Source organism: Sarcophilus harrisii, chromosome 4 (assembly GCF_902635505.1).
Source record: "Sarcophilus harrisii chromosome 4, mSarHar1.11, whole genome shotgun sequence".
Classification (NCBI taxonomy): Eukaryota; Metazoa; Chordata; class Mammalia; order Dasyuromorphia; family Dasyuridae; genus Sarcophilus; species Sarcophilus harrisii.
In genome coordinates, this window is record NC_045429.1 from 358,820,138 (window position 1) to 358,844,281 (window position 24,144).

The following is a 24,144-nucleotide window of genomic DNA, read 5'->3' on the forward strand; positions in this document are numbered from 1 at the left end:
TAATCAGGTCAGGATGGGGTACAGATCAAGGACTGAGATGCCTCCCCACCTACCCCCAGCTCAACCTCACCTGTTCTCCTGATGGTAAGAGAGACAGAATGTCCTGAAGGGAATCTCCTGCCTGGAACTGGATGATATCAACCAACATCTGCTTGGTGCTGTGGAGGAGAATGGGATGGATCCCCTTGATGTAAGGGGAAAAGGGGGCAGGGCAGGGTCATTGTTCTGCCTCAGGGGTGTTTGATAGAGGATGGAAGATTCAGTCATTGGCATCATGGGGCAAAGAGGCAGTAAATACATAGGATTGAACATTAAAAAAAATCCCTCCTCCACCAGTCCCTTCACATGGCCTGTCCCAGAGATCCCAATGACAGAATCACAGAATCTAAGAATTGGAAGCAGCTTTAAAAGTGTCAAAGTCCATTCTACACCCAAATAGACACCCCCTTCACAACATTCTTGACAAGTAATCATCTGGCTTTCATTCAGCGACTTCCAGAATTAGGCAGCCAGCCGATTCATTTTTGGACAGCTCTATTTACAAGTTTCCCTATTTAATGAGCTTGATCTCTAAGCCTTTCAGCTCAGTCTTCACCATTATCTCCCAACCATCTTAAAAAAAACCCATCCCCTCAAGCTTCAACTACAGAGAATAGAGGGAAAGGGGAGACTCTATCCTTTAGTTCACTGATTGAATGAGAACAAGAAACCAATATAGCAGAAATTGAACATTCTCATATGTTCATGGAAAGGCAGTTGAATAGCCAGGTTAGGGTGTCACCTGTCTGAGGGGCAGTGGGGATGACCTGGGTACTGCTCACCTTAGCAAGAGGCTCCTGACATTAGTGTCTTCAGGGTCAGTCTCAAGTCCCTCAAATTTGTTGGTGAGTGTCAGAGATATTTCCAACTGGCTCATGTCCTGGTTCCCATCTGAAGTTAGATTCTCACCTAGAAAAGGGACAGGATAGGGAGTCAGGGACACAGAGTGCTCTTGGGTTTCCTTTCAGTCCCTCTGAATCTCCCTCCTTTCCTCTTAACTACTGGAAGTCCACTTCCTCTGGGAAGACTTCGAAAAAGGGTAGGAAGGATTTGTTCTGGCCCCTTTTTGTCATTTCCCATCTGAAATAGCAAAATATGGAAAAGATAAAGGAGGAGTCAGGGCCTGTTTTACAAAACTGATTTCCACTCTCATTCTGTATTTGATCTGTCCATGTTCATGTGGTTGTTCCTTTCCTGGGAGGACAAAGTGTAAATAAGTATACTGACATCTCTGGTGATCTAAGGTTTGCAAAGGGTTTACCTTACTCTTGTAAGGTAAGGCATGTGAACAAACATTATTATTTTTACTTTACACATGAGGAAATAAAGATTCACAGAAATAATGTGCCTAAGAATCAGAGCAAGATGTGAACACAGATCTGAGTTGGGAAAATGCTACTCCTTTTCTGTAGAGGTTTGAACTCTACAGACTTACTATCAGGCATGACTGTTGCATTGTTTGAGTTTCCCTAATCCTTTCTTTTTTAAAGTTTTTGTGGCAGGAGATTGGTCCAGTAGTTGGGCAATATATGTAGAAATAAAAATTAAAGGCAAAATATCAATAAAAATGAGATGTAAGCCTTCTACCTATAATTGTAGAGTGCTTTCTTCTTCCGCAATGACCCCCCCCCCCCAAAAAAAAAAGCTCAAATATCCACTAAGTGCTTTATAAATGATGGTCAATGTGGAAATTTGATTTGTGTGACTTCAAGTTTGAAATGGGTTTTGTATTTTCATTGTAATTTTATTTTCAATGAGTGGAAGGAGAGAGAGAATTTGGAACTGAGAATAAAGTTGGATTAAAAAAAAATGCAGTTTACAATGTACTAAAAGTTAGTTTCTATTATCTGATGTTCATTCCAATCCTATGATTTATAGTGTAAAAGTATGGTTCTCTTCATTGTATAAATGAAGAAAAAGGATCAGTGGGGCTTAGGGACCTGCCAGAGGCCTCCCAGAGCTAAAGCTTCTGGCTCCTGACCCAGTCCCTTTTTTCTTGAATCCTAGGGGGCTTCTGGCTGTGCTCTTTGTTCTGTGTTACAATAAGAGGCATCCAAGACGTTATACTGAGATTGGGTATCTTTCTTTACAATGAAGTCCAACACCTGGAGTCAGAGAACCCAGATTCAGATCTCAAATCAGATCACTGCTAACTGTGTGGTCTGGAACATAAGGTACCAGACCTCTCTCACCCTGTGTACTTGTGCTCACAGGGATGGGAGGAGGAAGAAGGTGCCCTGTGTGTGGGAGCAAATGAGACAATATTTTTATGTTAAAGGCATAAGCAGCTACTATAGAAATGCTTATTCCCTTCCTTCCTGGGCTGATTGCTGATGAGGGTTGTCACCTATCAGAGCTGGAATGGTAGGTAGCTCCCCAAGATCCTCCAAGAGCTCATGCAGAGGGTCTCGGTGATCGGGTGCGATTGAGTCCTGATGTTCCAGTAACAGCTATGAAGGAAGAGGGAATGAGGTCAGAGTTGGGGCCCAGACTCAACTTCAGACTATTCTCATTCCCCAGTTATCTTAGTCCCCACCACCATTTGTCACAAGAGGCCCAGGGCATCCTAGATGGCAGGGTGGGTGCCAAGCCCTCCCTGCTCCCCCTCCTTACCCTGTGAGTGTTAATAAGCTCTCCCACAGTGATGTAGACCATAGGTTTGGCCACAGCCACCATATCTGAGTACTCATCCATGGCGAAGCGTTCCTCAGGCTCTGGTACCCGGCAGGCTTTGTAGATGAACTTCCTATCTCAGAGAGGAAGGGAGAGAAGTATGAAGTGAAAGACTAGGAAAGATCTCCAGCCTTATGGTCTGTTATTCCAACTTAATCCCTCACACACTTCCTGCCACCCCCAGAGACTTGTAATGAGTTTTAAATCAAGGCCAGGTCTCTCAGATTCTTCTTCTCCTTTGACCTATTCCATTTTTCTATGCCACCTGACACTATAACCATAAGAAATCAATAGTCCAAAGTGAACATTTTATAGAGTATAGTAAAAAAAAGATCAGCATCTGAAATCAGGAAATGTAGGTTCAAATTCCAACACAAACAATGGCCAGCTTGTAGGACCTTGGGCAGATTATTTAACTTTTTCATCCTCAGTTTTCTCCTCTGTAGTATAGGAACCATAATTCCCAAACAACCTTCTTGATAGGATTGTTGTTGTAGAAAAAAGCTTTCTATCCACTTTAACATAATAGAAAAATTTAAGTTTTTAAAGACTTTTTTCAAAGTCATTCTACCAACAAAGAACTACTCTCCAATGAACATTTTTCCACTAGACACCCAGAATTCTCCTGTAAGATGATTCTGATTTAAAAATATATATATACGGATTCTGATCAATGAATTTGGGCATGCAAAAACTAGAAAAAGAACAAATTAAAAATCCCCAGTTAAACACCAAATCGGAAATCCTTTAAAAAAAATCAAAGATGGTGCAATGGATAGAGCAGCAGCCTTGAGGTCAGTAGGACCTGAGTTCAAATCTGAGCTCAAACACTTAACATTTCCTAGTTGTGTGACCTTGGGCAAGTTACTTAACCCCAATTGCCTCAGCCAAAAAAAAAAAACAAAAAACAAAAAACAAATCAAAGGTGAGATTAAATAAAACTGAAAACCAAAACCTACTGAATTAATAAAACTAGAAACTGATTTTATGAAAAAATAAAAACCAATAAAGCATTTGTTAATTTGATTTAAAAAAGAAAAGAAGAAAATCAAGTTACTAGTATCAAAAATGAAAGGAGTGAATTCACCATCAAATGAAGAGGAAATTAAGACAGTTGTTAGAAGCTATGTGACTTCTTGACAAGAAAAAATTATAAATATTAGAGGGGATGTAGGAAAACTGGGACTCCAATGTATTGTCAATGGGGTTGTAAAATGATCCAACCATTTTGGAGAACTATTTGGAGCTATGCCCAATGTTTGTAGCAGCCCTTTTTTGTAGTGGGGCAAGGAGCTGGAAATTGAGTGTATGCTTTTCAGTTGAGGAATGGCTGAATAAATTATGGCATATGAATGTGATAGAATATTATTGTTCTATATCAGATGATGAGCGGGCTGATTTCAGAAAAGCCTAGAAAAGACTTACGTGAACTGATGATGCTATGTGAAATGAGCAGAACCAAGAAAACATTGTACCCAATAACAACTATATTATGTGATGATAAATTGTGATAGACTTGGCTCTTTTCAACAATGAGGCAATTCAGGGCAATTCCAATAGCCTTGTGATGGAAAGTATCATACATACCCAGAGAAAGAATTATGGAAACTGAATATGGATTAAAGCATAATATTTTCACTTTGTTGCTGTTTGCTTGCCGTTTTATTTTTCTCATGGTTTTTTTTCCTCCCCATTTGATCTGATTTTTCTTGCACAGCATGATGAATATGGAAATATGGTTAGAAGAACTGCACATTTTAACCTATATTAGATTGCTTGCTGTCTTGGGAAGAAGGAAGGGAGAAAAATCTGGAACACAAGGTTTTGCAGGAGTGAATGCTGAAAAGTATTTTTGTGTGTATTTAAAGGAATAAAATACTATTAAAATATGTTAACCAGATCAACAGATGAAGAAATAAAGTACTTAAATAATAGTCTTAGAAAAAAAAAATTGAACAAGTCATCAATGAAGTTCCTAAGAAAAAAAAAATCCCCAGGACTAGATAGATTCATAAGGGAATTCTACCAAACATTTAAAGAATAATTAATCCCAATAAGCTATTTGGAAAAACAGATGAAGGAGTTCTACTAAAATTCTTTTTTTGGACACAATTCATACCCAAACTAGGAAGAGTCAAAACAGAGAAAGAAAATTATAGACCAATTTCCCTAGTGAATACTGATGCAAAAAAATTTAAATAAAATACTAGGCAAAGAGATTATAGCAATATACCACAAGGGTCATATACTATGACCAGGTGAGATTTATGCAGAAATGCAGGTCAGGCTCAAGTTAATGATGAAGCATACTATCTGTCTCCAGAGAAAGAACTGATATTTACTGAATCCAGACTGGAGATGCTATTTTTTACTTTCTTTCATTTTCTTTTTTAACTTGAGTTTTCTTGTACAAAATGACTAATATGGAAATATTTTACATATTTGCATATATATAACCTACATTTAATTGCTTGTTGTCTCTGGGAGAGGAAGGAGAGGGAAGAATAGAATTTTAAACTCAAAACTTTAAATAACAGTGTTTAAAAAATTGAAAAAAGTGGGGGGAAGAGGATTTTGGGTGCGCCAACTTTGGGGGAGAGAGAAGATTCCCACAGAAGCTGAGGACAGGGGGAGCATGACCCACAGACCTGAACTTGAGGTGTGTCTCCTCCAAGTAGGAATTCAGAACCCGAAGGTGCCCATTCTCTCCAGAGAAGGGCTTGCCGGCTGCAGCATGTTGGAGGAGTTGGGCCACAGCTCCTAAGACATGGCGCTGGGAGGATGTCAGGGCACCACCTGCTGTGAGGTCCACAATATCGAAGGCATCGGGGGCTACCACGGCTGGGTTCAGGAATCGGTAGTACAAGAGGTTCCCCACTACCTGAGGGTGTAGAGTACAGGAGAGAATCACATGCTAGTTCCCACTGATGTCAGAGCCCTCTGGGATCTTTGGGGTCCAGTTCCTCCTCAAGGGGACTTGCCTAATATCCCACAATAAAGCAAAGCAAAGCTTGGCCTGCCTCCCTCAGCAGAGTCCTAAAAGAGGAGGAAAATCCAGTTTTTTAGCCTCAAAACTTGGGTCAATTTAAGTCTCCTTTCTTGGAGTTCTCTTCTTCCCTTCTGTTCTTCTGGGGAGAGCTCTGGGACCAATGAGGCTAAGAAAGAGGCTGTGCTATTTGGCGAGAAAGACACGGACGGGGTGACCCTGGTCATCCTAGGCACTCACCTTACAGATCTCACTTTCTGTAGCACTGGGAAACTTCTCAGCCAGAGAAGTCTTCAGGACCTTTGCAACATAACGCATCCCATATCTGAAACAGAAGGTAGAACAGGGGGCTAAACATGTCGCCTTCTTCATTCCTTTCCCCCATCCCCAACAGCAAATGCACCAAGTGAGAGAACTTTACTCTTTGTCATCCAGGTATATGCCCTTTGATGTCACCTCTGAAAATGAAGATGGAGGGATTCCTTCTAAGCTTCCAACTGCACCCCTCCCCCCCGCCACCCGCCTCAGATTTCTTTCATACACTTCTTGCATCCCCACAGCCACCACTCTCCTTTCCTCCAATCCATCCTGTACATGTTACCAAATTTACTTTCCTAAAGCATCATGTTCCTTCCCTGCTCAAGCATCTCTCACAGCTCCCCATAACCACACATCCAACGTTCACATAACATGCAAACCTGGAAGTTCCTCAAACCCAGAAATCTGAAAAGTCTCTAAACATGGCACTGAGAAAGATCCCATGGAAGGATACAGAAGCTTGCCATGGTTAGCTGGCCTCCAAGGTCAAGGATTAACCAACCAAGTAGGAAGCCTTCACTGAGCACAAAAGTATATGTCTGGTCCTTTGATAAAGATATACCTCCAATACTCTTGGCAGTGCCCAAATTTTAACAACAATTTTTACAGTTGGCATTTATATAGAGCTTTGAGTTTGCAAAGTGCTCTACATACAATGACAATAATAATTAACACACATAGCACTTACTGCATATGCCAGGCTCCATGCTAAGCACTTAATTATTATCTTATTTGATTTTCACAATAACCATGGAGGGAGCTGCTACTATTGTCCCAATTATACAGATAGATCTCAATCTTGCTCTCTCAGAATTAGATAAATTGAAGCACAAAATAAATAAGAAAGAAGTTTAGGAGGTAAATTGAATTTTAGAAAAGTTAGGTATGATAGACCTTTGGAAAAACTGAATGGAGATAGAAAGGAGTATACTTTTTTTCTTGGTGGTTCATGTACACAAAAATTGACCATATATTAGGGCATAAAACCCCCCAGTTATACAGATGGGGAAACTGAAGTAAATGGGAGTTAAGCGCCTTGCTTAGAATAAGTGTCCCCAAAAAATGAACTCAGGTTTCAAGTCCAACATTCTATTCACTATGTTACCATATTGTCCTCATAGAGTTTTAGTAGCAGAATATTTCATCTGCATGCTCTCTCACTTGATTCTCACAAAAGCATCTTTCCAAAAGCTTACTGTGATGTCTCATCTTGCTATGTTCTTGAAGGCAGCATCCACCAGGCTTAAAAGACTTCAGTCAGTCAACAACTAACAAACATTTATTAATATTTAACTAAAACTATTATCATTTATCTGCATGCTAGGTGCTGTGGATACAGAGAGATCTCCAGGAGCTCACATTTTAGTGGGGGAAACAGTACATAAATAACTATGTAGGTAACACCTCAATAGGAAGGCACTGGAGCCGCTGGGGGCCTGGGAAAGGCTTCCTATACAGGGTGAGGTTTGAAGTGAGTCTTGAAGTCAACCAGGAGGCAGAGCATTCCAGGAATAGTGAAAAGACACCACAAAGGCGTCATCTCTTAAGATTGGATAGGCAGGAAGAACCAGGCTTGTGAAGGGCTATAAAACCCAGCTGAACAGTATGCATTTAGTAAGTACTTACTGTGTGCCAGACACCATGCTAAAGGTTGTAAAGGGTTCTAAAAGCCAAACAGAATTAGTCAAAAATATTTATTAAGCAATTACTGTGTGCCAGGGACTGTATAAAGCCTGGGTATACAAAGAAGAGCTTTCAATGAATTCACAGTCTAATGGGGACTTTATGGTTATTAATCCTGGGGGAAACGGGGAGACATTGGAGAGTGACTTGGTCAACTTGTATGGAAGATGGATAGAGGTGGGAGCAATCATCCCGAGGCTATTGTAATAATCAAGGTATGAGATGATGAGGACCTATGCCACAGTCGTGGCAGGGTCAGAGGAGAGAGGGACAAATATAAGAGATGTTGTGAAGGTAGAAGCCCCAAGAGGCTTCCTCTGGCCACTTGATGAGTTCTTTTACCAGAACAACATATAAAATAAAGAAAAAGTATAAACTCTTCTTAGTCTTATTTGGATTCTTTCTTCTCCTACCGGGACAAGGTCAGAATGATGGCAAAGGAAGCAGAAGATGTTAAGAATCAGTTTTTAGACCATCTATAAACATTAACTTGGCTGTTGATATTCTCAATGAGAAGTTCTGATCTAGTAGATATTTTCCTGGAAGAAATGAATTAGGCGTGGGATGATCCTTGTTGGACACATTATAGTGGGGATTCCATTTAGATATGGATTGCACTAGACAGCTACTCTCAATTTCGGTAATTTTGACATTTTGACTGTAAATGAAACCATAGAATAAAATAAATGAATGAAAGGATGGCTTCTCCTTTAAGAGACAAATGGAGGAGCTGATGAGACTTGGTTTTATTGTGGTCTGAGGGCAACAAGAAAACAGCTTTTTGATAGGATATTTAGTCATCTTATTTTGTTGTGTTGATAATAAGATTTGGAAGAAAAGATCATCATGAAAATAACTGTAATTTATATACTAACAGTTGTAGAGAAAATGGAAGTAAAGAAATTTTCTCAAGAATCAACACATACTTTCATGCTTGTTGATTTCAAGTCAAAAATGGGCTTAGGGAAAATGACAAAGAAAAATGTTGGAATGGAAAACTTGGTTCAAGAGTAAGAAACAAGAAAGGACAAAAGCTCAGAGACTGCATAGAAGCCTCATGCCTACATAACATGACTATTTTTTTCAACAAGATGGGAGATATTGGACACTGAGAACACTGAATAAAAATCATCAAAAAATCAAATGTATTATATTCTAACAGACAGGAAATGACTGGTTACTGATGTGGGAGCCATTTCCAAATCAGTTGCCTATGTACATTTAGATCATCAAGGAAGCACATAGGAAGGCCCAAGTGGATCTATTGTCTGGACTATGATATGTAGTTGGAAGAACAACCCAAGGAACTGGTCCATTAAGAGCAAAAAACAAAATCAAAAGCAAACTAAATGTTTAGAAGAACCATATACATGTAATCTATATTGGATTACTTATTGTCTAAGGAAGGAGAGAGAAAAATTTAGAATGCAAGGTTTTATAAGGGTGGCTGTTGAAAATTCTCTTTTGCATATATTTTGAAAAGTAAAAAGTTATTATCATTTTTAAAACTTGAGGATTAACACACACAAAATTAAAAAACTAAAATTGAGAAGGCAAGATATTTTTAAAACTTCCATGTAGATAAAAGAAAAATCAACATAGACTTTGCTACAACCGAAATTGAGAGTCTAAAATCCATGTCAGAGAGCAAACATTTGACATTCTTGACTAGTAAAGGGAGACAAGAGAATATAAACTTGTTTGACACAAGATTATAAATATCATCTCATAAAATAGTGGAAACAGTGGGAAGAACAACATGTTTGCAGAGCACACTTTGCAAGAGCCCAACTAGCCAGAATATCCCAGATATATTTTAAAATTTAAGTGGAATAACAATAATAGCTGGCATTTATATAGCATCTACCAAGTGCTGGGCACTATGTCAAGAACTTTAGAAACATTATCTCATTTGATCCTCACAATAACCCTGGCTGAAAGTCATAGACGATTCTCCAAAGAATCAAAGTAGTGGTCTCCTAGAAGACAACCCAGTGGTACATGGTAAGTAGAATGTGATATATCAGCAATGAAGAAATACATAAGAGAAGGGGTATAAAGGACACCATTAGAGAGAAATGGAATGAGAAAAGGGAGTTGAGAATGTACTCTACAAGAAGACCCTCAAGACACTGGGTGGACATCACATGGAAAAATTATGGGTGAATCTGAGCAAGAACTGCACAGTGTGAGGAGTAGATGGGTGAAGATCTGCATCACAGAAGGAAGCACTCACATGTAGAAGACCACAGATCCTATAGAATTGTAAACTCCTTGAGGGCAGCTACTGATTTGTTTTTGTCTTGGTATTCTTAGCTGCCAGACACAGTAACATATACAATGGTAGATATTTAATGAATACTTGTTAAGTGAATCAACCTACCCAAATGTAACACCCCCAAGGGAGATATCATCCCATTTTACAGATGTAGAGACTGAAGCTAAATTCAATCTTAGCTGTCTGAGGTCAAACAGAGTTAGACCCAAGAAACAGCCCTGTCTTTAGACTCTTAAGTACAGCATTCTTTCCATGATAATGTGGTTCTGTCATCCAACTCTTTATGACCCCATTTGGGATTTTCTTGGCTAACATACTAGAGTGATTTGTCATGTCCTCCAGATCATTTTACAAATGAGGAAACTGAGTCAAATAGGAATAAGTGACTTGCTCAGGATCACACAGCTCGTTAAGTGTCTGATGCCAGATTTAAACTCAGCGCCATTTAGTTGTTTCTCCCTGATAACATGCTGTCCTTAATAGCCCATTCTGAGCCCATGAACTTATTCCTACAGACCCTTCCTGAGCTCACCTCTTCAGGATGGAGACCACCCTAAGGCTACTCTGATTTGTGTACTAATTGCCTCTTCCACACTTTCAGAGGAGGTCCCTTGTCTTCTATCCTAAGTTCAGTCTACTTACTCACATAACATATATGTTCTGGTGGCCCAACTCAACTAGAATCTCCTCAATTATTTTACACTTCACCTGCATCTTCCACCCAGCACATAGTGTCAGGCTCAGTGCTCAATAAACGTCCACTGGATTCATTCTAATGAATACACAGATGGATGGATGGATGGTTGAATGGATTGGGCCCTTACCTTACCCAGACAGACCATGACTTTAGGAACCTTGAGAGACAGCATGGGAATCAGGAAAATCTAGATTCAAGCCCTAACTCAGCCACTTACTAGTTTGGATGGCCATTCACGCCATCTCTCTGGGCCTCATCTATAAAATGGGGATAATAATACTTATAGTACCTACCACAGAGTGATGGTGAGGAAAGATGCTTTGTAAACTTTAAAGCACTCTAGGAACCTGGGCTATGACTGTTACTATTATCTCCTCTAACCCTTTGTCTTTCCAGGCTGAAAAGTCGGGGTGTTTTCAGTCTATTTTTATGTGGCAAATCTACCTATCTCCTCCTTCCTCCTGCCACCATTAAAAATAAGTACTCTTCTCTAATCCTTCTCTGGCACCATCTGGTCTTATTTATTTATTTATTTTTTTTACGCGCAATGACCAAAACCAGAGGGTATATCCCAGGCTCTTTCCCAGGTTGGACTCCCCAGGAAGAACCTTTAAGGCACCCCTGCTTACCCTGACTCCTCCTCCCTGGAGGAGTTCTTCTGTACCAAAGTGCCCTCTTTCTGCTGCCCATACTCAATTCCTTCCCAGAGCTACTCAATTCTTTCTTTCTCGAGGATCCTTCCAAGCTTGACAACTCCTAACCTTTTTATTCCAAGCTGCCCCTACCTACCCCAAACCTGAAAGAATTTTCCCCAATTTAATTCTCCGCTTAGGTAAGAGCCTACATACGGGATCTGATCCACAGATGAGGTGATAGCTGCAAGAAACTTCTCTGTCACATTAAGAAGGTTTCGTAGGCTGATGTCCATCCGTCTCTGGACCTCCGGATGACTCAGAGCCTGCTCAGGGGTAACATCATAGGGGAGGTGGCTGTGGACAAAGAAAATCAAGGGCTTGTTCACTGAGCTACTTCCATGGCCTAGAATTACATTACAAGGAATGCTACCAATCCCAAGGAAATCCCAGTCCCCAAACAAATCTACCCAATGAGCTGGAATTGTAAGACTTTGTTCAGAACAACCCAAGCCATCAGAGGGGATCAGACAACATCGAAGAAAAGAGATTGGGCAAAATAGGAGAGATTCTAATGGGGGAGGGGTTTCAGGAAAAAGAAGACAGAAGGGGGATGGGGGAACCTACAGATCTGGGGAATGAGCCCCAAACGGGATAAGGAAGGAGCAAACAACGTGGGAAGGCCTGGGTCAGAAAAGAGTCAACCTTCCCCCTCCTTCAGTCTGAGAAACATCTTCACCCTGTTTACATGACCTATGGGACCACCCACTCCTAAGATGCCGGATGGGACAGCATCCTGTTTAGTTACATTTGCCTCCTAGGTTGCCAAAAGCTGCACACAAGTGTCCATACCCCCAGCCTAGCAAGCCTGACAAGTCATATGTCTGCACCAACTTAGCAACTGTGGCCCTTTGCATATGGCTTCATTTGCAAAACTCCCCTCAAAATCACCTTCAAGGGATATCTCATCTCTACCTTTTCTCTAGACCCCACCCCTTCATTTCTTCATCAAAGCTGACACCTAATTTGCACCACTTGCTTATCACCTTCAAAGGTTTTTCACCCCACTGTGTAACCCAAGACCAAGGCAATCCACCAGCTCCCTACTCGTCTCACCTCCGCTGCCCAGTCTGGGCCTCCATCTGGTTGATCCAGGTCTTATAAAGATGAATGGGGTCAGTGTGGACACTGAGTGTCTTATCTTCAAGGACATTCTGGATCACTCCGCCCAGGATCTCCCGCAAGGCGCTCTGTCCCCGGCCATTGCGGTAGAAGCTCACCACCAGCTTGACAACTGTTGGGTTGCCCATCGCCATATCTTGGGGCTGTTCAACCTTGGATCTACGACACAAGGGGAACACGCTTTTCACTCTCCATAAGACAACACACTTCCCATTGGAACACGGGAGGAAGCTGGGCTAGATATGACTTCTAAGGTTCCTTCTAAATCTCACCATCCTTTTTGACCCTTGCCTAGTCAAGGTCTCTGTCCCTCAGGAACGTGGCTCTGGGGTTTCCAATGTTTAGGAAGTCTCTTTGTCTAGCCTAGTCCTTTTGGCTAATGTGTTTACCTATGGTGCCATATCTTGTCCTTGCCAAATGGCCATCACGAAATCACCTCACCTCTGACCCAGAGTAAGAAGACAAGGACAGAGTCACAGGGCCAGTTCTCCCTTCTTATACCTGAAGAAATGGTCATTTTGGTGACTCAGGACTTTCAGAAATAAAGACTCCCTTGGGAAGTGGTTCTGATACCTTCTAACACTGAGTCCTTTCTCATGTCTGCCTTGTTATTCTTGGTATTTTCCTTTCACACCCCACCTTCCTGTCACACTTACTTGATTTCCTCCTGGAGGGCAGTCTTAAAAAGCTGGAGAAGGAGGTAGGCTTCTCGGCGATTGGAGGCATAATTGTACAGGGTAAAAATGACTGACTCCATAAATTTTGTGGTCTTGTTCTGTGGCATCTGGAAGATTAGCTTGGCCAGGTAAATGGGCTGGGTCTGCAGGAGAGAAGGATGGGAGTGGCTATAAACAGTAGCAAGAGGGCTATAGATGAGACCCATAAAAGGGGTACCTTTAAAGTGGTGGAGTGATCTCTGTCACCTGGGGCAGGTGAGAGACAGCAGCTCATTGAAGAAATCAAGGGAGAGGTCACCAGGATGCTACATTACCAGCAACGCTGACTCAAGCAGAGGTAGGAAGATGGATATAACCTTGGAGGCGCCAATCCTTAAGGGAGCTTGGGGGGGAGGGGGCAGAGGGCAGGGCTTCCTTCACGTTCCAGTGTCCTCTACTCACCTGGAGCAGGTAAAAGAGGTGCTGGTAGGCCTCTAATTTCTGCCGTTTCTCTTTGCTTAGTGACTTTAATCCTTTCCGCCTGTCTGGCACCATCATGTCTGACAGATGCTCCTTGTTCTTCTTGGTCAGCTTCTTGCTGTGCGAAACAACCTCCTGGGGGTGATAAAAAGAGAGGGAAACCTCAAGATCCAACCCAGAACATATGGTCTGATGCCGGGGTTGGGGCAGGGCAGAGCTTCACCTCTTAGCAGCCTAAAGCTGCAATTTAAGGCATGGATGTGAACCTGGGACGATTGATAAGTGGAGGGAGACTGGGGAAAGGAAATAAAGACAACAGCAACCAGCATTTATAGAGTACTTACTATGTGCCAGGCACTGTACTGGGAACTTTACAGTTATTATCTCACATAATAATAATAATAATAATAAAAACTACTACTATGAGTATTTATATAAGAAGATGAGAAGTGGAATAGAATAGAGGGTGAAGATCAGGTTGAGGAGAATGGGGAAAGGTAATAAAGACAACAGCAACCAGCATTTATAGAGTACTTACTACATGCCAGGTACTGTACTGAGCACCTTACATTTATTATTTCATTTAATAATAATAAGTAAAATTTATATACAACCTATTATGTACCAGGTACCAAATACTCTACAATTATTATCTCAATAATAATGATAGCTAACATTTATATGGTATCTACTATTTGCCAGGCAACAAACAATTACACTTAATAATAATTATTATTATTAAGAGCATTTATGTAGCAAGATGAGAAGTGGGACAGAATGGAGGGTGAAGATCAAGTTGAGGGGTGACTTTTCAATGGTCTCTCCTACTGAGAATGGCATACTTCTCTTTCTATCCTGAGGGAAAAGGGGTACAAGGAGGGAAAATATTGTATGAAAAAGGGATTCTCTCTGGGGGGTGTCTCCTGGACTCCATCTCCACCAAGGATAGTAGGGAACAGAATAGAATTTGACCAGAAATCTTTGACTAGAATGCTCTTGCTACAAAGAAGATTCAAACCAAAATGAGAAACTGGGAGAATTTATGAAATCCAGCTGTTTTAAAGAAGGTGGCAATGATCTGATTGGCAACTCCTCCTAGCATGCAAGGGAATGGCCAAGAAACACACCTCAAGGGCTTAATGGTCTAAGCTGGAGCCCATACCAAGGAGAATAATGATGCTAATTCACATTCATATAGTAATGTGAAGATTAACAACCCATTCTCCCCACAACCACCCTGTGAAGGAGTCCAATCTTACAAATGGGGGGAGGGGGGAAGTGATTTCCCCTCAAGGCCATATTTGAACTCGGGTCTTGTGGCAGGGTGTTCAGGGCTCTATTCCCTGCCTACGAACACCATGATGTTCCTGAGAAAGGCAGGTTGAAGCAATGATACGGATCACTATGAGTTATGATTGTGGCCACTAGTGCACAGAGTTCCTGGACCCAACTTTAGGCTCAGACATTTATTAGCTGTGTGTCTCTGGCCACGTCACTTAAGCTCTTATTTGCCTCAGTTTCCTCAGTTGTGAAAGTGGGATAATAACAATCCCTCCCTCCCAGAGTCATTGTAAAGATTAAATGGGATAATAATCGTAAGGCACACTTAGCACAGAGTCCGGCATATAACTGCCTTCTATATGTGATGATGTCTGGAGCCAGACGCTGGATGTGGGCTTGACCGATTACCTGCAGTGTGATTCTATTCTTCACCAGCAGGCCAATCTTGATGTCCATCAGGTTGAGGTCCTGCTCCAGTTGTTGGTTGGACCGGATTTTCCTGACCACCTCCTCCTGTAGCTTCAGCAGCTCAGCCTCTTCCCAGAAATCTTGCTGCCTCTGATCCAGGAGGTGGGCAAATCGACACACCACACTGAGAGGGGGGTGTTGATCGTGGACTAGAGGGAGACAATGTAGGGGGGAGATGAAGGCTAGGAGAACCCTCCTCAGTTCTCACCAACCCCCATCTCTTGCCACCTCATTCCATTCCGTTCTTTGTGGAGATGGGAGACCAGGAGCTCCACGCTCCTAAATACATCCTCTTTTATAAAGTAGGATCCTCACCCTCCACCCTGACTACACCATTGATTTTCCCTTGGCACAGCTTATTAATAATTCTTGGAGCTGTCTGTGGCTATCTATCCCCAACAGCTTTGGATCAACATCCACCTACCTCTAATACATACTGTCCATTCCCATGTTCCTCAGATTCCTTAGTCCTGTTCCTTTCTTTCTATTCAGACATTCTCATTCTGAGATAATTGAAATAACAACCTGACCAGTCTTTCCCCAAGGATACCCATTATCATACCCAGATGCTCAAAATGGCTTTTTAAAAAAAAGGTTATCTGTGTTTTTTTAAGATTATACATGTATATTCATTTTTTTACATATTTCCATATGAGTCACTTTGAGAGAGAAAAACAAGAACAAAAGGAAAAAAACCAAGAAAAAAACCAAGGAAAAAAAGGTGAAAATTATATGCTTTAATCTGCATTCAGTCTCCATAGTTCTCTCTCTGGATACTGATGGCATTTTCCATCCAAAGTTTACTCAAAGTGGCCCTTTTTTTTTTTTTTTTTTTAAATAATTGTTATTTTGAGGCATTTGGGAGTTAAGTGGCTTGCTAGAAGAGGTAAGTGTCTGAGGCCAGATTTGAACTCAGGTCCTCCTAAATTCAAGGTCAATTGTTTTATCTACTGCACCATCTAGCTGCTCTCAAAGTGGCTTTTTAAGGAACTATTTTAGTCCCATTTGTTGTCTTATCCCCAAGACCTACAGTTCCCTCCAATGATCATTCCCCATCCAATTCCAATTCCCTGATTTGAGTTCATGGGGTCATAGATTTAGAGCTAAAAGGAATCTTAGAAGCCACTGAATCCAAACTCCTCATTTTACAGATGAGGAAACTGAAGGAGAGAGGTCATAGGTCTTGTCTAGTAACTAGTAGGTCTGAGGCTAGATTTGAACTCAGGTGTCCTAGACAATGTATCCACCTAGTGGCCTAAAAAAATAAAAAGAACAGAGGATGGTATTTGTGCATTCAGATGAATGAAAAAGTTCAGCACCTGACCACTTTCTGGTGATAGAGCTCTCCAAAGCTGGCTAGGCTGGATCTCAAATAATAGACACAGTCTGCTCATTAATGTATTATGATAAAATCTATTAATTTTTTATAGAGTCTAGCTATTAATCTAAGCCTATTCCTATGACAGCAGATAATAGCTAGAAGCTTCAGAGCAGAAGCTTCCCAAGAGTTGGGATTGTGTCTCCTTTTGCCTAAAGATCTCCCCCTTAAATCAAAAGAAAAATTCAGGAATGGTAGAGGTTGATGGAAATTGAGCCCAGAGAGGTAAGGCAGCTTACCTAAAATCATACAGCAATCTCACTACCAAAACCAATAAAGTGAATTGCAAACCAACTTACCCAGCATCCTATAATCATCCCGGGCTCTCCTGGCTCGGAAAAATGCCTGGATCTTCACAACTGAATTAATCTGTTAGTGGGTAGAGAAAGAGAAAATTATTATCTTCCTTCCTCTTTCTTTGGTTGCATGGGTTAAAAGATGGCACCCAGGGAGGATGAGGGGCTAGCACTTACATTCTCTTGGAAAAAATGTAATCTTTCCCGATATCTCCTCCGAGCTACCCACATCCGGGCGCAGGCCTGGATCTTTGGGAAGGAGACACAGTATTAGAGATATCCTTGTCAGGGCTACATGCAAACCTTTGTTCTCAGATTGCAAAGTGATGCCCCCCACCCAGAATTCAGAAAATGCAATAACAACTTAAACAGAAATCCAACAGAAGTTTAGAGATCCTGGCTTCTTCTCTTAGGCTCAGACGTATTTCCAGCCACAAGTTGTTGTTGTTTTTTTTTTTTTTTTTGGTATCATTAGGGCTAAGCACAGTGTGACACATATTGTTTTTCAGTCATTTTTAATTTATGCATGATTCTTCAAACCCTGTTTGGGGTTTTCTTGGCAAAGATATTGGAAGGGTTTGTCCATTTCCTTCTCCAGCTCACTTTACAGTTGAGGAAACTGAGGCAAGCAGTATTAAGTGATATGCCCAGGGTCACCCAGTTAGCTAAGATTGGATATAAACTCACAAAGATGAGTCTTCTTGATTCCAAGCTTAGTGCCCTATCCACATAGCAGGTGCTTAATAAATGTTATCAAGTTGAATTTCCTTCAGAATCTAGAGAGGATAATCTAAAAGCCCTTTCCTATAACACTGGGATGCAACAAGGGCAGGGAAGCAGATCTGCTTAGAAATGACTAGTGCAGCATTGCCATCAATCCACTCTGAGTAAGAGGAAGGAACAAGAATAAATAACTGGTAATTGGCTGTCTAAGTTCCATTTCCCAGATCTATATTGATAGATAGCATGTGCTGTACTACTCTGAACAACCCACTTAACCTCCCCAGGATCTCTAGATTGCCAACCTTGAAGGGCTATGAAGATTTCATAGGACCACATGATTTAGGGCCAAAAAGGCTATTTGAGGTCCAACACCCCATTCTGTGAAGGAGGAAACTCAGGGCCAGAAAGGAGGGACTCAGGGAAAAAAAGAGGGTGAGGGTGGTGAGGGTAATAACACATTTCACAGTGATTAATCAACTTATGCAAAGCTATTCACCCTGGTCAGTCCCTGTGTCTCCTTATTTTCAGCCTAGTATTGGCCATAAGGCCATTTCCTCTAGACATCGCAAAAAAGGTAGATTAAGAAACTGCTGCTAATGGGTCCCTTGTGGGGAGAAAGAGAAAGTCCCCAGAAGCCCAACCATGGGTACCTTCATCACAGATGCCACATTTGCCTTTAAGAACCTCATTCGTTCTTGATAGATTTTTCTCTGCTGGTAACCTCTCCAATGAGACTGTAAATAAGGAGAGAAAAGAAATTGTCTCATCTGTCTCCACTCCTGTTCCCTCCTCCAACATGAACAGCCCACGAAATCATATTCCATCCTCAGATGCTCAGGAGTCAGGGTGCAAACCAGGAAAGATGGAGAATCTACATGTTTCCAAATTCAAATTCAACATTTAAATGACTACAATATACTTCACACTATGCAAGGGTGAAAATGACAGTCCCTGGTTTCAAGAAACTTATGTTCTATTGAGACAGTTGGAGGAGATGGAGGGGAAGTACAACATGGACCCAAATAAATTTGGTACCAGGCAGGGAATAATGGGGTAAAGGAATCATGCAGACAAGATGCTCTAGGAAAATCTGGAGGCAATCAGGGATGACTTCGTAGAAAAGCTTTGTGTGATATAGAGAGAAATGAAGGCACTGTCATCTAAAAGTAAATTTTCATTCAACAATATGAATCTGTAGAAGACCTAGTCTGCAAAGTTTACTAATCTCCTCCACTAGCTCTGTATTTGGGATGGAAAAGACAAATTGTGGGGATGATGCTGAGGATTAACAGAGGCTGAATGGTCAAAGGGGCATAGGCTATATGTGTATCCTTGCTGAGCCTGGTCCAGTCCTACCCTGCATGTCCCAAATCATTACCCACCAGTGTCATAGATACACAAACTAATATCCATGAGAACACATAGTTAACAGACATAGATTGAGAGTTGGAGGGGCCTTAAGCATAGTAGAATCCAATCCTCTAATTTTATACATAAGAAAATGAGGCCAAAAAAGGTTAAAGTACTTGCTCAGTGTCACAAAAGTCATAAACAATAGGGTCAAAATTTGAACCAAGGTGTCCTGATGCTCAAATCAGTAATCTTTATACCATACTGCTCTTCCTTAAACAACATCGTACATCCACACAAATCTTTATATATACCAAAGAACAAACACTCATACAAACACATTCGGGAAGACTCTCTATTCTCTCGCATAATGATATATCCATATTGAATACACATAGAATTGTCCATAAATATTTGTGTGTGTATGTATACATGCATATATACATGGCTATATATATGTAAACATACATATATGTACATATACAGATATATACATGTATATATGTGTGTATAGATATATACATATATATACACACAAAACATGTATATTTAAATATTAAAAATAGGCAATATACACATATAAAGAAAGTGGTATATATTAGACAATTCAAACTGGATGTCCAGTGGACACCTTAACTCAATATATCTAAAACAGAATCATTATCTTTCCCCTTGAACCTTCCCCCCCATTCCTACCTCCTCTGATACTACAAAAGGATCACCATCCTCCCAATCCTTGAGACTTATCACTATCTCTCATCCCCACCTTTTCCACACCCAGTCCTACTCCAATATGTAGCCAAGGCCAGTTGGTTTTACCTTTGCAATCTCTCTTGAATATGCTTCCTTCCCACTTCTGACACTCCCACTGCTCTGGTGTGGAGCCTTATCATCCCACATCCAGATTATGTCTGGATAGCCTGCTGGTGGGTCAGTCTGCCTTGTCTCTGTTATCTCTAATCCCTTCTCCATTAAAGTGATTTTCCTAAAATGTCATGTCATTCTCCTACTCAATAAACTCTAGTGGCTCAGTGTTGCCTCCAAGAGCAAATACAAAATACTTTTCACAACCAAGCCCCTCCCTCCTACTTTTCCAGTCTTCTTGAACCCCATTCCCCCCCATCCCCCCAAAAACATGTACTTGGTCTCCTGGATGTTCCACAAACAAAACATTCCATTTTTGGCTTTGGACATTTTCATTGGCTGATTCCAGCTTTCACTCCTTCACTCCAACTACTGACCACTTTCTATAAGCCTTCTCCAGCCCCTCTTAATACCAATGCCTTCCTTCTATGAATTATTTAACTGATATTTAGTTTATATTTATGTGTCAGTATGTTGTCCCCCCTTCAGTTAGTGAGCTCCTTGTGGGCAGGGGCTATCTTTTGCCCTTATTTTTATCCTTAGGGCTTAGCCTGGCACTTAGTAGGTACTTCTTAAATGTTTACTGATTGATAGATGTATAATGTATACCAAATATATCTATATTTCCATGCCTACAGTTATACTACTATAATTACATACCAACTCACCCACACAAACACCATATAATCAGTAGTCACACTCACACATACCTATACAATATACACCTTCAAACATACACACACATATATAATACCAAATAATTACACACACACACACACACACACACACACATGCAACACAAACATATAGTCTTCGTGCGCATACACACACACACACACACACACACACACACACACTACCTTCCTTCCCCCTTCTCCCCAAAAACTCAGGTCTCCTAACTCTAGGGCTATTGCTCTTTCTAGTCAGACCACATGTAGGAAAGCAGAAGGTTAGCCCCAGACCACGGGAGCCCTTGAATGTGAAGCTGAGACTGGGCTTTCATTCAGTAGACTATGGAACAGTTGTTATTCAGTCATGTCCAAATCTTCATGACCTTGTTTGGGGTTTTCTTGGCAAAGATACTGGAGTGGTTCGCCATTTCTTTCTCCAGCTCATTTTACAGATGAGGAAACTGAGGCAAACCCAGTTAAGTGACTTGCCCAGATCACACAGCTAAAAAGGCTCTGAGAAGAGATTTGAATTCAGGTCTTGCTGACTCTAGGCCCAGTACACTATCTACTGTATGTCCTAGCTGATCTTTAGGCAAGGGGAATGCTTATTGAATTAAGTGACCATCACACACACACCCACATCCACCCCAACAAATCTAAAAGGTGAAGAAGTCTCAAATCCTTGGGCCAAGGGGAATATATGATAAAGGAGAGAAAAACGATAATGACTTAAGGAAAGAATGACATTTTTGGTAAGATTGATCCCACCCAAAATAACTTACTCAAGATATCTATTGAGAAGGCTTCAGGAATAGCAACCTTGAGCATGTTTTAGAAAGGAGGAAAGAGGCAGAAGACAACTTCTGTACTTTGCCTCTCTCACTTCACCCTCTCCACGATCCCCTTGTGGAATTTCTATCCCTTCCTCTACAATCTCCTTTCGTTTTGTTCTTTGGGCAGACAAAAGATTTCCATTTTCTGTGGAATAATCCTTTGGGGACCCAAAGACAATTTAGCTTTCACTCAGTATAGAAGATGGGGTGAGATGCTGAAAATTCAAAAAATCCAGAGTTTTGAAGAGCTCTACCTGAATCTTGATAATGGCTGGGAGCCAGATCTTTAGGAAGTGAGAATGCTTGGCAAATTCCTGCCGAACAAGAAAGCCTCGCATCCGGGCCTGGAGCTGGATGACAAAGTCAACATTGGCCCTCCAAAGCTGGTGTCGGTCATAGGCGGCAGTAACTGTTGTGATTGCTGCCTGTGGAAAAAGAATGAATGGTAGGGAGGGTTAAAGTGATCTGGCAGATAGTTGGAGTGTCATGATAAAAGTAAAGGTAAAAGAAGTTTTCTCTCCAGCTCCCACTTCAATGTCATGATTTTTTCCATCTATCACTTTGATCATTCACTCTGCCTATCTCCCTCCCTCATGTTCCTATAGTACTTATCACTGCCTTTTGAGCTAGAATAGAAATTAGGATTATTCAGATCATTTTTCAGATTAAGAAACTTGAGACCTAGTTTAGGGGAAATGTCTTGTCCAAAGTCCCATGGCTAATAAGTGAAGGAGCTATGGTTGGAATATGACATTCCAAGGGTATAACTTCCAGAAGAAGGTAAGCAAAAAGAACTGGAGGAGAGGCCTGGGAAATAATTCACAAGTATGATATAGACATATATGATAGTGATGACGGATTTCAATGTTTTTTGACATCTGTTAGCACTCTTTCTGCCCAGAGAAGGACAGTTAATAACTTTTAAATATATTATTTTGTTAAGTATTTTCCCCAATTATAATGAACAATTTTGAGTTCCAAATTTTCTCCCTCCCTCTGCCCCTCAATTTGAAAAGGCAAGTGATATGCTGATTATATAAGTAAAGTCATGTAAAACATAGTTTCACAAGCTAATCACTTTTGAACTTACCCTTTCTGACCTTCCAATACTTCCAAAGATAGATGAAACAATAGGGGGAATGTCTGTCCTAGATTTGAACCTCACCAAAAAGGACGAACTGGTTTCTAGGGACAGGAATGGTGGGAAGCTTAGAAATGATAATAAGAAAACAATGCACAGTCTCTGTTATCAGATTTGGGGAGAGCAGATTTCAAAAAGTTCAGGAGACGGGTAGGCAGGAGACTAGAACTAATATCCTACAAGGAGAGGCAGCTCAGTTTTGATGAAGATGAAAGCAGGGGGCTGTCTAAAGAGCTTGATGTAGATATATATGCAATGACCAAGTTGGGTTTTTTTAAAGACATGCACAAAACATGAGAAGGCAAATAATAGAAGACAAAATCATAAATCTGAAGATTATCAGAGGCACACTGATGCCATTAAGGAAGGCTAAAATGGCAGAATTTTAGTTGGTCAGTGAACATCTAGAAAAGGAAGCAGTGATCCCAAAGAGCCATCACTAACCTCATATTCCTTTTTGACCAGCTTACTAGGGAAAATATTGATTTATTTATATTTTATTTAACCCTGACAAAAATCCCTCATGCTGTTTTAATGGAAAAGGTGAAGGTTGGAGACTCCAATATATACAATATGCTTAGGTAGATTTGAAAGTGGTTAAATAGCTAGGCTCAGAGAGTTTTTTTAAATGTTTCCATGTAAATTTGGAAGGTTTCTTGCAAAGTGTTTCAGGTCTCTGTATTTGGACCTACATATTAATTTATTTATAACTCAGATAATGTCATAGAGAGAATGTTTATCAAATCTGCAGATGACATCATGTTGGTAGATATAAATTAGTATGTTAAATGAGAGTCAAGATTCAAAAAGATCTTTATAGATTAGAATCTGGGCTGAATCTTTTTTATTTGGAGCTGCGATTTCATCTGTGCCATGAACTGTCAATTTGGAAACTGTCTATAACTTGTAGTCATAGTTTCCTGGTAGTAAGAGGTGGAGAGACTTGACTGTAGTTATAGTTAGTAGGTGTCTACAATCAATATTTGAACCCAAGTCTTCCTGACCAATATTGACTATCTGGCCTTCTATCCATCATATCATACTACCAAATCTAAGATTAAATTAAATAGGGATAAATGCAAAATCTTCTACTTGTGTGTGTGTTTTTTTTTAACTTTACAATGAAAAGATTAACACAATGGGTAGGATTATACAGAAATTCATCAGAAAAAAAGTTCCGAGATTTTAGAGACTGTAAACTCAAAATAAGATATAAAAATATTTATAGTAGCATTTTTTTTTTTTTTGGCATCACAAAGAACTAGAAACATGGCTGATGTCCAATAATTGGAAAAAGGCTACACAAAAATTGGCATATGAACTATGTGAAATAATGAATATGAAAAAGAACTCCTACCTCATCAGTGAAGAAATCCAGGTCAGTTATGCCTTGGAGGCTTCAGGAGAGGATTGGAGGGGAAAGAGTGGGAAGAGAGGCTAAAACCTAAAGTGGGTACCCCATTTTAGGAAAGATACTGCTAACATGAAAGGCATCCAGAAGATAAAAATCAGGAC

The 24,144-nt window shown here is 40.7% G+C and overlaps 1 protein-coding gene across 3 annotated transcripts in view; it reads right to left on the reverse strand.

Annotated features, from left to right (window-relative positions):
- Nucleotides 1-24,144, reverse strand: part of IQGAP3 (IQ motif containing GTPase activating protein 3) — a 60,461-nt gene that overhangs the window by 4,291 nt on the left and 32,026 nt on the right. For 2 of the 3 annotated variants that reach the window (XR_004233929.1, XM_012548181.3), the window contains exons 19-33: nucleotides 21,743-21,913; nucleotides 18,421-18,504; nucleotides 17,225-17,296; nucleotides 17,051-17,120; nucleotides 15,314-15,522; nucleotides 13,607-13,759; nucleotides 13,145-13,308; nucleotides 12,423-12,647; nucleotides 11,523-11,663; nucleotides 5,939-6,023; nucleotides 5,361-5,593; nucleotides 2,653-2,785; nucleotides 2,387-2,489; nucleotides 822-948; nucleotides 71-158 (exon numbers count right to left, since the gene is read on the reverse strand). Coding sequence is in view for 1 of the 3 variants with exons in the window: in XM_012548181.3 (XP_012403635.3) it covers nucleotides 71-158; nucleotides 822-948; nucleotides 2,387-2,489; nucleotides 2,653-2,785; nucleotides 5,361-5,593; nucleotides 5,939-6,023; nucleotides 11,523-11,663; nucleotides 12,423-12,647; nucleotides 13,145-13,308; nucleotides 13,607-13,759; nucleotides 15,314-15,522; nucleotides 17,051-17,120; nucleotides 17,225-17,296; nucleotides 18,421-18,504; nucleotides 21,743-21,913 (2,058 nt within the window). In the remaining 2 variants the exon portion in view is untranslated. The remainder of the gene's footprint in view (nucleotides 1-70; nucleotides 159-821; nucleotides 949-2,386; nucleotides 2,490-2,652; nucleotides 2,786-5,360; nucleotides 5,594-5,938; nucleotides 6,024-11,522; nucleotides 11,664-12,422; nucleotides 12,648-13,144; nucleotides 13,309-13,606; nucleotides 13,760-15,313; nucleotides 15,523-17,050; nucleotides 17,121-17,224; nucleotides 17,297-18,420; nucleotides 18,505-21,742; nucleotides 21,914-24,144) is intronic. The other variant, XR_004233930.1, reaches the window with a different exon arrangement.